The sequence below is a fragment of the Cucumis melo genome, chromosome 10 (genome assembly GCF_025177605.1).
Source record: "Cucumis melo cultivar AY chromosome 10, USDA_Cmelo_AY_1.0, whole genome shotgun sequence".
NCBI classification, from domain to species: domain Eukaryota; kingdom Viridiplantae; phylum Streptophyta; class Magnoliopsida; order Cucurbitales; family Cucurbitaceae; genus Cucumis; species Cucumis melo.
Genome location: NC_066866.1, coordinates 28,261,970 through 28,276,866, shown reverse-complemented (window position 1 = coordinate 28,276,866; position 14,897 = coordinate 28,261,970). Strand labels below are relative to the sequence as shown.

General features: G+C 37.4%; 1 protein-coding gene across 4 annotated transcripts; it reads right to left on the bottom strand.

The window, feature by feature from the left end:
- Window positions 1-522: 522 nt before the first annotated feature.
- Window positions 523-13,552, bottom strand: LOC103502563 (phosphomannomutase). 4 transcript variants are annotated; one of them, XM_008466533.3, is made up of 13 exons: window positions 13,314-13,481; window positions 12,858-12,911; window positions 12,355-12,440; window positions 12,187-12,231; window positions 12,011-12,077; window positions 11,606-11,682; window positions 5,959-5,994; window positions 1,837-1,892; window positions 1,643-1,742; window positions 1,433-1,528; window positions 1,255-1,344; window positions 939-990; window positions 523-811 (listed from the first exon to the last, which is right to left on the bottom strand). In XM_008466533.3, exons 3-13 carry the CDS (start codon window positions 12,421-12,423, stop codon window positions 762-764), a joined length of 738 nt encoding a protein of 245 aa, XP_008464755.1. In that variant the 5' UTR covers window positions 12,424-12,440; window positions 12,858-12,911; window positions 13,314-13,481; the 3' UTR covers window positions 523-761. The 4 variants fall into 4 exon arrangements, with proteins under 4 accessions (XP_008464755.1, XP_008464756.1, XP_008464758.1 ...); XM_008466534.3 differs by having other exon boundaries at window positions 13,310-13,471; XM_008466536.3 differs by lacking the exon at window positions 12,858-12,911 and having other exon boundaries at window positions 13,310-13,552.
- Between the last annotated feature and the right edge of the window lie 1,345 nt (window positions 13,553-14,897).

The window sequence follows — 14,897 nt, the reverse complement described above, 5'->3', positions numbered from 1 at the left end:
TGTAAGAATGCTATATCGCACTTTATTAATCTAGACATCCATATGACGCTTCGATCTAGATTGGTTTTCTTTCGTAATAGTCGCTATTGCTAAATATCAGGCTCCCCTGACTTCTATATTTGAATTTTTCAAAGATATCAGGCTCCCCTTGATTTGAATAATTGAAGCTTAGATATCAAGCTTTCCTTGATTTGAAGCTTCCAATTATTAAAGTCTTCTTTAATCTCTTAGCTTCAAAATATCATGCTCTCCCTGACTTTGATATTTGAACCTATCGAAGATTATATGGCTTTGTGCACAATCTTTTCTTTGCCACAAATTTTCAATGTAAATTGGATTTTGAACCAATTTTAATTACTCCAACCAATCCAATTAATAACCACATTATGCTTCTAACCAAATCTAAATTTATTGATCATGGTCTAGCCACATGGCCATTGTCATTGTAATCCAATGACCAGAAAGGAGGCATGTGTCATATTTCCCTTCCTCTGTCTCCAAATTTTAATTTTAGGTACACACTAATTTAATTGGCTTTTACTTTTATTGTGATGACATGAAAAAATTCCATTCACCAGAGTTTCCTATCCAACACCTTTACCATTCTTAATTATAAATAAAACCAAAAGGTTGTTTTTTTTCCTTTCTTTTTCTGAACGGCTGAAAAGTTGTTCTTAATCAATTAACGTCCGAAAAAATCACAACGTGGAGTATTCAAACGGATAGGATATTGGATATTGGATATTGGATATTGGATATTGTTAAAAGAATATGGCCTGACACTGCTCCACAGTATCGTCAGGGCTGATAACTGCAAAAGCAAAACAAAAACAAACAAATTTAAAAGAGAAAATACACTACTCTAGAAAAATATAGCAACAAAAAGAGAAGAAAAAAAGAAGCAAAAGTTTGTTGCCGGTAACAGATGAGAAGCAGACCTTTGTGACCGACAGTTCGTTCCGATTCATAAATTTCATGATCATTTCCTCCCTGTTTAAAAATAAAGGCAACAGAAATATCAAAACGGAGAATTGGGTTGGGGCACAAAAAGAATAATACGTTCCACCTCACAATCATATAAACATGAGTTACAAGACCCTAGTCCCTTCACAAAAGAGGCTAATGGAAATTAAAAGACAAAACAAGAATGCAAAGACTAACCAACACTAGAACAAAGGCCAACCAGCGAAAAATAAAATAAGAAGACCTGAATTCAAACATATATTTTTAATTGAAAAACTTTCTAATTTTAACCTTGTAAGTTTTATCGCCAAAGAAGTGGATTTCTTGGAAATCTTCAAGGTACCTCAAGCAATATGTCTTGTCCCAACCTTGAGGAAAGACCTGTGTTTAAATAATTAAATAGATATCCGCCATGTTGTTTTACTTGTATTATTACCATATAATACTGCTGAAATTAAACTTTACTTACATCAAAGCTTATTTGCCCTCCAATGGAGAATGTTAAATTAAGATGAGCAAATTTCTCCCGGAGGATAGAAACCATTTTGGGGCGTATATTATGGACCTGAATGTGGATTGCAAGTTATATCTCATCTCATATCCTCAAAATTAAAATGTGAAATGAAATCGCAGGAACTGACACATGACTTTCCCAACAAATGGGACTGCAGTTTTTCACCTTATCGTACTTTTCAAATTCATCTCTTTCTTCTTGGCTGCAGTTTCTCCCAATAGGTGAAACGTTAAGCATCCCATTTCGAAACTCAATAAATGTTCCCCTGGATAGGCAACAAGTAAAATAATCCCAACTATATATATATCATTTGAAATCACATAAAAAAAGAAAATACTTGAAGGGTCCTGTCCACTAACCTTTTTATAGGAATATCCAAGTCAGCAATATAATGAAGCGTAAAGTTGATAATACTCTGCAATTTTTTGGCATTGGGTCAATTGAGAAAATCGATGTTTATATCAGTTGCTTTTCATGAGCACAAAAGGATGCAACATTTATGGAAGATGTCTCATTACACCGGTCACAAGGTAATTACAAATTCATAGTTCTCAAGGCTTCTATCTTTGATTTTGTTGTGATTACCCACCCATTCTTTTGTGATTGCATTTTGTAATCAACACAGCATCCTTTGTCCTTTTGTAATTTGATACAATTAGTGTGTTAGGCCCCCAATCATGCATCAATATCATAGGAGGGGTAAGGGTAAGGGTAAGGGTATAAATTGTAAGGGGAGAAACCACGAGAAATGAGGGCAGGGGAGAGTATACAGTGTCTTAGGGAGTGTGAGAGTTAGTCTATTGGAAGTATCTTCTCGAGGTGGCGGGAGATTGGGAGTAGAGACAATCTTCTGTGATTGTACCCGAAGGTTTGTAATTGTCGATCCATTACTTTTTCAATTAAGATCGATACCTTTCATATTGGTATCAGGGAAGATTTTCGAAAATGGCGCACAAACGACTGGAGGAGTTGAGGCTAGCGAGGCGGTGATTTCTGCGACACGAGTGAAAATTCGGAAATTGCCGAATTCGTTAGCGAAAAGTATCGAGCGATTAAATGATCAAGGCGATAATCAACATCGAAGTTCAAAAGAGATGAAGAAGTTGAAAAGAGATGAAGAAGTTGCTATCGAACTTGTTGATTGAAATTGCGCACTCAAGATTCTAATCAATTCGGAAATACAGAAGCAGAGGCATCGAGCGGAAGTAAGAAAGGTAAGGAGGTGGCGGAGGATTCGACAACAGTTTTGAATGAGTTGTTGTCATCAGGAGTAGAAGAAACTGGAATCGAGAGACGAAAATTTACGAAAGTTGAAACGTCGATATTCAACGGCACTGATCCGGATCCCCCATTCAGAGCAGAGTGATCCTTCCAGATCCAAAAGTTAATCGAGGCAGAGAAATTAATGGAGGTTGTAATCAGTTTTGAATCAGTGAGGTTAGATTGGTATCGTGCGAAGGAGGAGATGGACTCCGGACTCGTTTAGTGATTGGAAGACATTGAAGTTGAGACTTCTTCAACGATTTCGATATCCTCGGCAAGGCACGGTATGCAGTCAATTCCTTGCGATTAAACAGGAATCTATAGTTGAAGAATATATAAACCTATTTGATAAGCTTTGTAGCGCCATTACCTCATTTATGAATGAAATATTAGAAAGTACTTTCATGAATGGGCTCGTTCCATGGGTTAGGGCTGAGGTAGAGTGTTTGAAGCCGGTTGGGAAATATGATGAAAGTGGCCCAACGAGCGGAGAATAGGGAGTTGATCCGGTCCAAAATGTTAGCAAAGTGTTCTGTGAAGAGTCCAGAAAAATAAAAACTGTAGTGCGATGATTAACCCTAAACCTACGATTCCGACTGCTAGAAAAGAGATGCCGAAGGTGAATGAGCCAATTCTGCGGAGAAGGAGAAGGGCTTGTGCTTTAGTTGTGACGAGCGGTATACGGTAGGGCATCGATGTAAAATTAAAAATCAGCGTGAGTTACGAGTTCTGTACAGAATAATGTTGATGATCTGGAAGTGATTGAGGATGCGGTTGAAGAATTTGAAACGGTAGAATTGCAGATGACAGAGGTAAACGAAATTGTGGAGCTTTCAATGAATTCAGTTTTCGATTTGTCAATTCCAGGTACAGTGAAGTTGAAGGGAAGATTGGGGAATAGGGATGTTGTAGTGTTAATCGGTTGAGAAGCAACTTACAATTTTATTGCCCAACGTCTGGTTTTGGAAGAGAAGTTGAAAGTGGAGACGACTACGAATTATGGTGTTATAATGGGAACAGGAACAGAAGTGAAGGGAAAGGGACCGTGTAAGGGGGCCTGATTGCAACTGGGAGGATTGTCGATTGTGGAGGAGTTTTTGCTGCTGGAGTTGGGAGTGGACATCATTATGGGAATGCAGCGGTTGCATACCTTGGGTGTTACAGAGGTGGATTGAGAACATTGACAATGAAATTTGTTCACGAGGGAAAAACAATTGTGCTGAGAAGTTGGTGTAAAGACTTGGGAAGTTGGTGATCAAGGGTTTCTTGTAGTATGCAGATTGTTGCAAGGGGGAAACTTGGGAGGAATTTTATGGGATAGAACCGAACATTAATCCTACTGAGGCTTTGACTAGAGTCATTTTGAAGTCTGATGACATTTTTCGATTGGCCTGAAGAATTACCTCCAAGTAAAGGAATCGATCATTACATTCATTTGAAAGAGGGAACAGGTCCAGTGAATGTAAGGCCCTACAGGTACGCATAGCCAGAAGACTTAGATGGCACAGATGGTAGCTTATATGTTATCTTCGAGTATAATTACGCCAAGTGCTAGCCCTTACTTGAGTCCGGTATATTGTTGGCCCTTACTTGAGTCCAGTATATTGTTGGTTAAAAAGAAGGATGCAGGGTGGAGGTTCTGTGTGGATTATGTGTGGATTGTAGAGCTTTGAACAGTGTCACTGTCCTGGACAAATTCCTAATTCCTGTGATTGAGGAACTGTTTGATGAACTAAATGGAAGGGTGACGTTTTCGAAGATTGATCATAAGACCATCAAATCAGAATGCACCCAACTAATGAAGAGAAGACACTGCATTTCATACGCACAAGGGCCGTTATGAGTTTTTAGCAATGCCCTTTGGGTTGACGAAAATGCCATGAATGTTCTAAGCTCTAATGAACAAGATCTTGAATGTGTTTTTCGATGATATCCTAGTTTACGGCAAGGATTTGGAGGACCATATTCATCATCTGAAGGAGGTGCAGGAGGTTTTGCAAGAAAGCGATTTGTATGCTAATCAACATAAATGCAAATTTATGCATGGCCGTTTGGACTATTTAGGACATTATTTCAGGTGCAGGGGTAGAAGCGGATCCAAGAAAAATTCAAGCTATAATTGATTGACCACCACCTTGTATTCAAAGAAGTAAGGAGCTTCATGGGTTTAACCGGTTATTATAGATGCTTTGTCCAAAATTATGGAAGCATTGCAGCCCCATTGATGACACAGCTGTTAAAGAAGGGAGCTTACCAGTGGTCAGAAGGGGCAAATATGGCATTCGAACGATTGAAGACAGCCATGGTGACTCTGCCAGTGTTGGTTTTACCAGACTAGTAAAACCTTCAAAATAGAAACTGATACATTAGGCTATCGACTAGGGGCGGTGATGATGCAGCAAAAGCACCCGATTGCTTTGTTTAGCCATACTCTTTCAAATATTGATCCTGGAAAGCCGGTTTATGAAAGAGAATTGATGGCTGTCCAGCGTTGGTGTCCATATTTGTAGGGACACAAATTTATTATGAGGACAGAATAGAAAGCTCTCATGTTTTGGCTTGAACAACGAGTTATTCAGTTCCAGCATCAGCAGTGGTTATCTAAGTTGTTTGGTTTTGATTTTGAGGTGATCGGGAGTTGAATTGATAACAAGGTTGCTGATGACTTGTCTCGGCAAGCCTGAGGGCATTGAATTGGCAAACCTAGTTGTGCCTACTTTGTTGGATGTGTCTGCGATTAAGGAAGAGGTTTACAAAGACTCCAAATTGAAGGATATTATTGAGAAGTTGATGGTCAGTATTTCCAATTTTTCTCTTCAACAGGGGATTTTCAAGTATAGGGGTCGTTTGGTGGTTTTTAAAACTTCTCTGTAGCCGGCAATATTACATACGTATAAAAGGTTGGTGGACATTCTGGTTTTTTGCGCACTTATAAAAGGTTGCTTGGGGAGGTATTGGAAGGGCAAGAGTTAAAAAGCATGTGCCGAATGTGATCGATAAAGATCAATAGCTTTCACAATGAAATTCAGTTACTGTTTCTCATTGAAAATAAATAAAATAAAAAACAAAAACTAAGGCTTCTCTTATCGAACCCTGTATGCCAAATCAGGTTGTGCAAGAAGATGATAAAGAATGGCCTCAAACATGAGAACCCAAGGTTACCCTGCCAATGGTTTCTAAATAAATGGAATACGAGAAAAAAGAGTAGCTTATATTACCTTAAGATTTTCTTCTCCCAGATGTAATTTCAAGCTCTGTACAATTGGAAAGGAACATATTATGACGTAGGGATAGATCAAATCAAAAAACATGATAAAAGGAGCAATGTTACAAGGAATTCAAATGATAGTTTGTCTAAGTCGAATAAGCACATCATGTCAGAGAAGTTCTTAAATAAAAGGCACCAATGGTATTAAAGGTCTTAAATGAAAATATAGCCATTCATAAGGGAATGGAAAGCTTCGGAGTTCAGAGTAAACAATGACTTTGTAAATCAGTAAAATCTCAGTATAGAAATGTTATATAACATAAATATTTAGCTAACTAATTCCTAACCACAATTTTACTTCGTATCAAATGTAATTAAACCCGTGGATTGTCATTCTTGAAATGCAAGGATTTACTCTAATTTCCTTTCCTTTTTTATCATAAGCATGTTGTCTCTTTATTTTCCCTTCTGTATCTTTTGTTAATATGAGAAATTAATAAGAAAGTCATATCGTGGTTTTTCTCTCGGTACTCGGGCTTTCACATAACTCAATGTCTATTTTCTTTACCACTTTTAACATGGTATTAGAGAGAGGTAGAGACTAAAGACGAAACCTTAGACACAATTATAAATGAAACTCGAATAGAGACAGACGAGATAGTCCCCACGGTCGGGATCAACACCGCCATGGAAAAGCTGCTCCACCAGCTTCAGAAGATGTTGGTGATCACAATGGGTCCACCCTTGGAGTTAGTCGCGAAGCTAGTGGAGGAAACCAATCGTATATCCCCACGCGCTATCGTCCAACCCCTTTGTCGTTCAGCCGACTTACTCTTACCTGTTTTCCCAAGTCCAGCTGCAGTACCCTTTTGGTCAGCCACACACCCACGCATCGTCGCTTCCCTCGATTTACGGACTGCCATCATTTCACGCCCCGCTACCCTTTGATCCTTTACAACAACCACACATTCGTGGTATTGAGATCGATCAACTCCATAATAAATCAGGATTTGAAGTTGGTGAATCTCCAGCACAATCCAAACCAACCGACTTGCCGATTATATAACTAGTTCTCTGGCACCATCTACAGGTGTTTTTCCAAGGGTGAAGCTAAGTGGCTAAAACTACTTTTCCTGGTCTTAATCAATAAAAATGTTTCTTGAGGGGCGCACCAATTAGATCTTTTGACAAGGGAAACTATTCGACCCCTACCCCCACGTCCAGGAACGTATCTGGAGAAGGGAGGACTCTCTTATTCGGTCTATGTTGATTAATAGTATGGAACCACAAATTGCCAAGCCCCTACTTTATGCAACAACTGCAAAGGATCTATAGGACACTACTCAGAAACTCTATTTGAAGCGTCATAACGCCTCTCATATGTCTACACCGAGGAAACAAGTCTATGATCGCAAGTAAGGAACTCTACATGTAACCTGCTACTTCAATAAACTCTCTCTACTTTGGCAAAAGATGGACCTGTGCAGAGAGCATGGATACTCTGAATGATGGCATATAGCATGGGACTTATGGCTTCCTTGCCGGTCTCAACCCCAAGTTTGACATTGTTTGTGGTCGCATACTTTGAGATCCCTTTCCTCCTTAACAGAAGTTTGTTATGAAGTCCGTCTTGAAACAAATCGTACGCATGCTATGAGTTTTCTGACTACTCTTGCTATTGACTCTGCTACCTTTAGTGCTAGATCCTCGACCCATAATAGTGAGAAGAACAACGGGAAACCGATTCCTATCTGTGAGCATTGCAAGAAATAGTGGCACACTAAGAAATTTCATGGTCATCCTCTAGGAGGTAAGAAACGTTCCTCAAATGATAAACAGAATTCATGACATACTTGTATGAGTAAGTTCACTGGAACCTCTCAATCATCTAGCCCTACCGTAAACCAGAATGGCCCAATCGGCACCTTCCACTCTAGGAGCTATTGCTTAGCCAGGTATCCCTCAGTCATTTAGTCTTATTAGTGTCAATGAAAAGAATCCTTGGATCCTATACTCAAGTGCTATAAATCACTTAACAAACTCTTTAGAGAATTTTTTTTCTTATATTATGTGTGCTGGTAATGAAAAGATGAGAATAGTTTATGGTTCTTTAGCTCCAATTGTTGAGAAGGGGCAAATTTTTCCCTTTGAAGGGCTATCCCTCCAGAATGTGTTGTATGTGCCTAAGATTTCCTATTATTTGCTATCTATAAGCAAGATCACTCGTGAGTTGAACTGCACTTTCTTACCTGATTCTATTTCTTTTTTAGGGCTTGAGTTAAGGGAGAATGACTGGCACTACCCAGCATAGTAAGGGACTCTATCTCCTTGACAATGATACCTCTGCAAGTAATAGCTCTAGGACTAGTTTACGCATTCATATTTTACTATTTTTGAACAAGATTATATGTTGTGGCATTTCCAGTTGGGCCACTTAAACTTTAAATATATGAAGTATCTATTTCTCAATCTCCTCTCTAAAATTGATGTCTCCTCATATCTTGTGATGTGTATCTTCAAGTCAAACAACATTAGGTTTCCGTCCCCTCACAACCATATAATCAACCCAACTGTTCACCCTTATCCATAGTGCGTTTAGGGTCCTTCAAAGGTCACTACTTCCTTTGGAAAATTGTGGTTTCTGACCTTTATCGATGATCATACCTGTCTTATCTGAGTCTTCCTTATCACTAATAAATCTGAGGTTTCTTTTATTTTCCAGACCTTCTATCACATCGTAGAAACACGGTTCAATGCAAAAATTGTAATTCTTTGGAGTGACAATGGTTGGAAGTTTCAAAACCATATCCTTAGTGAGTTTCTGTCCTCCATAAGAATTGTTCACCAGAGCTCGTGTGCTTACACCCCTCGACAAAATGGGTTGTCAAGCGAAAAAAATCATTACTTTTTGGAAGTAGCCTATTCTCTTATGTTGTCTACTTCCCTTCCTTATCTACGGGGAGATGTTCTTACTGCAACTTATCTCATCAATAGGATGCCCTCCAGTATCCTTCACCTACAGACTCTCTTAGATTGTCTCAAGGAGTCGTATCCCTCCACCCACCTTACTTCTAAGGTTCCCCATCATTTGTTTGGGTGTACAACCTATGTTCATAGTTTTGGCCCTAACCATACGAAATTTACCCTTCGGGCTCAGACACGTGTGTTTGTTGGGTATCCCACTCATTAGCGGGCTATAAATGTTTTCATCCACCTTTCCGTAAATATTTTTTCACTATGGATGTTACCTTTCATGAGGATCAGTCTTTCTTTTCCGTTAGCCACCTTCCGAAGGAGAGTGTGAGTTAAGAGTCTGTCCCTTAGAGTCTACCAATCCTACCCCTATTACCTTACCAGACCCTAGTCCTCATCTCATGGTCCCACCTACAAACCAAGTTTCCTGGAAAAATTACTATAGGAGGAATCTCAAAAAGGAAATTAGGTCCCTACTGATATGCAGCTCCAATCCAAGACTCAGAACCTCCACGAGATCAAGGTATGACTAATCCTATTGACTCGTGTTGACAGTAAAAAGAGCGAGAATGAAAGATTTGATATTGTTATTCCTGAAGATATGGGAGAAAAGAACAGTGTTGATGAGACTAAGGTCAAAGCAAAAACTGGTGGTAATGAGGCTGAAGATGACCATTCAAGTAATCTTGATGAGTATGATTGATAACATCCCATTGTACTGAGAAAAGGTACCAGATCCTACACAAAACACTCCATTTGTAACTATGTTTCCTATGAGAGTCTTTCTCCCAAGTTTAGAGCCTTCACAACTCGTCTTGACTCTACCATGATACTAAAAAAATATCCACATTGCTTTAGAATGCGCTAAGTGGAAAACTATTGTTATCGAAGAGATGAGAGCTCTTGAAAAAAATAAGACTTGGGAGATCTGTACTCTCCTTAAGGGACACAAAAAGTGGGATATAAATGAGTGTTCATAATCAAATACAAGGTAGATGGAACTCTTGACAGACACAAGTCCAAGTTAGTTGCAAAAGGGATTACTCAGACCTATGGTGTCGATTATTCTGAAACTTTTTCTCCAGTTGCAAACTAAATACCATGAGTCCTGTTATCTATTGTTGTGAATAAGTATTGACCCTTATATCAACTTAATGTTAACAATGTGTTCTTGAATGGAGGCTAGGAAAAGGACGTCGATATGAGCCTCCTAGGATTTGAAGCGCAATTTGATCATCGGATTTGTAAACTTTAGAAATCCTTGTATGGGCTAAAACAGTCACCGAGAGCATCGTTTGATAGGTTTACTACTTTTGTCAAGTTCCAAGGGTACAATCAGAGGCACTCAAATCACACCTTGTTTACAAAAGTCTCTAAGATTGGGAAGATTGTTGTGTCGATTGTTTATGTTGATGACATTGTTTTATTTGGGGATGACACCGCTGAAAGCATCCAACTAAAAAAGAAGATGAGTGATGAGTTTGAAATTAAACACCAAGGGAATTTGAAGTATTTCCTCGGGTTGGAGTAGCTAGATCAAAAAAGGGTATCTCCGAATCTGAAAGAAAGTATACCCTTGATTTGTTGACTGAGACAGGTACGCTAGGATGTCATCCTGTTGATACTCCTTTTGAATTCAACTGTAAACTAGGAAATTTAGATGATAAAGTTCCAGTTGAGAAAGAAAAATATCAAGACCTTGTGGGAAAGTTGGTTTACTTGTCACGTACTAGACCGGATATCTCCTATATTGTGAGTACCGTTAGCCAATTCATGCAGGCTACCTATGAGAAACAACAAATGGAGGCAGTTAACAGAATCCTGTGAAACTTAAAAACAACTACCGGTAAATGATTGATGTTTAGGAATACCGACAATAGAGCTATTGAGGTTTATACTGATTCTGACTGGGCAAGGTCCGTTGTTGACAGAAAATTCATCTCCAGATACCATACCTTTATGTGAGGAAATCTCGTAACCTGGAGGAGTAAGAAACGAGGGGTTGTGACCATTAGCAGTGCTGAAGCTAAGTTCAAGGCCGTGAGTTTAGGGATATGTAAGGAATTTGGTTTTAGAAAGTTTTATCTACCTTCACCAAGATTGTGAGGTGCCGATGAAATTATTAGCATCACCAAAATCAAGTTTAACATTAAAGAACTAAACACATGGAGATTGACCGACACTTCATTAAAGAAAGACTGGATAATGATAACATATGCATTCCTTACAACCCCTTGAGCCAACAGGTTCCGATGTTCTCACCAAGGGGCTTCTCAAGCAAAGCTTTGACCCTTGCGTTAGCAAGTTGGGTCTCATTGATATCTACATCCCAACTTGAGGAGGAGTGTTAGAATTAGTGGACTTGGTCCAAGGAAAAATTTACCCTAGTTTTCTTCAATTTTTTATCAAAGCTTGTTTATTTATTTTTCCCCTTGGCATCTTTTGTTAATATGAGAAATGAATAAGAAAGTCAGAACATGGTTTTTTCCTGGTACTCGGATTTTCATGTAACTTGGTGTCTATTTTCTTTTATCACTTTTAACAAGGGGAAATTGAAAATTTTGTACTAGATTTCTCCAACTCTTAAGGTCACTTGATGCTAAGAATCTACACAAATTCATACATGATTTAATTTAACATCAGAGTAACATCAAACTGAAGCTAGATCTAGATGCAAGCAATACCTGGGTCCCAAGGAGCTTCCCATCTTTATGTGCCACGAGTCCATTCTCAGAGAATACATAATCGTAGTCATAAATAACTGCATAACAAACATGGTTAAACAACATACATTCACAAACATCCTCTACTTAATGCTTTGTTATCCAAAAAACAAAACTCAAAAGAGGATACAAAAATGATGATTAGTGATATTGTACGTTACTTTAAACGAAGTAAAGACCATAGATAGTACATAATGAATGAATTAGAAACAGATACATATTGATATTGTGCATATGAAAAGTTTCTGAACATAAAGTACAGAGCATATTGTTCCATTTGACAGTTGGCACCAAATAAATTAGTTGTTACAAATAACTTGTTGCTTGCTAGTGAAATCAAAGTACCAAGATCCATTTAAAATTTACCTGAGTTCCCAAGCTGCTCTGATATCTTAGAAAGGTCAGATCCTCCCACAACACCAACTGTAACAACCTGCAGTGTTTAAAAGGATAAGATTTATGGTTAGCGTGGGAGGGATACAAATATAAAAGAAGAAAGATGTTATATATAGATATTTCACTTCGTGCAGTAAATCAGGTACCTTTCGGAGCTCGCCCATAAATTTCAACAACTCTGGAGTAGCAACCTGAAAATGTACCAAAACTTTCCTTATAGAAAAAATATGAAACGCAATGCATAAGAATGATGTAATGAATACTGATATAATAACAATCATACTCCCAAGATCAACTAACAAATTTTTCTTCACCTTTCTAGGAGCTGTTAAAGTCCCATCGACATCGAATAAGGCAATGATTCCAGGTCTCCTCACAGCCATCACACTCGATATATTTCCTTTTGCCAACAGCAAGAACATTTCCAATTATAATTTGATCAAATATCTTCAAATCGCTTTTAGTAGAAACATAAACCAAACAGGAAAAATTCCTAAAGCTTCAGTGGCTTAATTCATTGCCTAAACAATATCCGCATCACAATTTAATAGAATCAGGGACAGAACTATGACCTCTTCAATGCAAATTCATCATACAAATAGAAGGTATAGTATATAGCAAGAGAAATTAAGATTAATTAATAAATCATACAAGACCAAAAAAGACAAGCAATGTGAGAAATACTTGAGCTTAAAGATTGTATCACTAGAATGGAAGTGTAACGAACTGACTTTGGAGATCTCTAACATAGTCACTACTCTTACTCTAATGCCACAACTTTCTGAGATCTCTAACATGGGTCACTGCTTTTACTTACCCAAAGTGTGGCTTGATCCAAACTCACTGCTAAACTTCACACAAAGATTTCAATCTACACAACACAATGAACACATTATAAATCCATATTAGAGCAACATTAACCAAACCAGGTTTCAAAACCTTGAATTCACCAAAATCTTATGCAAACTATCAAGTATAGAGGAAATGAGAGAGTTTTATTAATAAACTTAGAACTCATAAATAATGAATCGGAATACAATTCCTCTAATAAATAGGCAAAAACACAACTACCTAATAACAGAAAAGTAGCTAACTAACTGGCTAACACTTCTTTAACTAATTACACATCCCCACAAGCCTGAGAAAAGAAACTTCCAAATCACAGATCTAAAAACCAAATTTAAGAGTATCTATAAATATATGGGAAAACTAAATGGGTATTCAAGATCTTCAGGAAAAACTCAAAAAAAATCTCCAGAAGAACCGTACTCACAACCACAAATCCGGCGACGGCTGTGGGGTTGGACTGGCAGCGACGACGGGGTGACGGAGGCTGTAGTGTGGCTACAGTGCGGTGTCCGGAGAAGCAAACAGAGAAGAGAGAAAGAAACGAGCGGCGACGGTGGGGGGCTGCGCGGGCGAATGGGGGACGGGAGAGCTGGCGTTGGGCGAGTTTGTGAGAAAGGGAGAGATATGAATGATGGGAGAGCGCAGTTGAGGTTCTAAAGACGGAAGGTTGATATTATCTTATTATATATTTTGTAAAAGAAAAACTTCACTTGACCCACATTTTTTTACTTTCAAATGTTGCGTAAGAGATACTAAAAGTCTTTGAAACCTTTGTAACTGATTGAGTACGTTTGATCGTTTTAAAAACGTCTTTGAATGTTGCAACAAATAAGAATACAGAGATAGGATACAACGATGCCTTCACTTCTTTTAAAAATATATATATATAATATATATATTCAACCCTCAACATACTATACTAAAAGTAATCCACTAAAATCATAACTAAGATCAACATAATACCAACATTAACATTTTAATACAGAAAAGCAACATTACATATTGGTCGATGGAATGCAATAGAAAATGCATTCAAATTAATACAGAAAATGCATAATACTCCTTTAAATTGTTGAAGATAATTATTTTGAGAGACTTCGTTGATATTTAAACATTAAGATGAACATAACATGATTATGATGTTTGGTCTTTTACTCGTGTTTTTTTTTTTTTTTTCTTTTTAGTTCAGATTGGGGCAGTGAACTTCCTAAATAGGCTACTTAGTTTTTAATTGAAAATATTAGATGAATTGTTTATCTTTTTTCTTTAGATATGTCAAATTGCATGTTAGATATATCTATGAAGTATTGAAAAATATTAGATGAGTTGCTTATATTTTTCTTTGAAAAACGTCAACACAAAATAAATACGTCAAATCATATGTTAGATGCGTATTTGGAAAAGTATCTGAAAGTATCAACATATGACAGGATTTGCCTCAAATGAAGTATTTGTGCTTCATAAGTTTTAACAATTTAGGTCACGTTTACTTGGCTGTAAAAGATAATAAATCAATGGTAATCTAAAAGTGGATTTCATTTTATTATGTTTGTTGTTTACATGCATTTCATACTTGTAATGAAATGTGGAGTTGCTTTTGAATTTTGTAATTAAATAATGTAATACGATCGAGGAATGGAAGGTGCTCAATTTGATTGCATTTGAAATTTACGTGGAATCTACTAGTCGTTATCATTAGTTATATTGCTATTGTTTCAAATATTGTTATTGTTATAGTATTAGACTTATATGAATTTGCCTTATTTTATCGTAATTGTTGCCATTATCGTTACCGCAACCACTACCACTAGAGTCTAGCTGTGATAGTAACGGCACCAATAACAATAACATTAACCATAAATATAAAAGATTATGCCTATCAGTAACAATAACGGTAATTGTAATAATAAAAATAAAATGCAATATATTCACTGTTTAAACGGAATAAAAAACAATCTAATTATGATTGGGATTTAGACTTATTACAATTAATCCATCAGTAGAGTTT

Coding starts and splice junctions, on each gene's coding strand:
- LOC103502563 (XM_008466536.3), bottom strand. CDS start 12,423: ATGGCTGTGAGGAGACCTGGAATCATTGCCTTATTCGATGTCGATGGG. Junction 12,078..12,186: donor TTATGGGCGAGCTCCGAAAG/GTACCTGATTTA, acceptor TAAACACTGCAG/GTTGTTACAGTTGGTGTTGT. Junction 1,345..1,432: donor GAGGGCAAATAAGCTTTGAT/GTAAGTAAAGTT, acceptor ATTTAAACACAG/GTCTTTCCTCAAGGTTGGGA.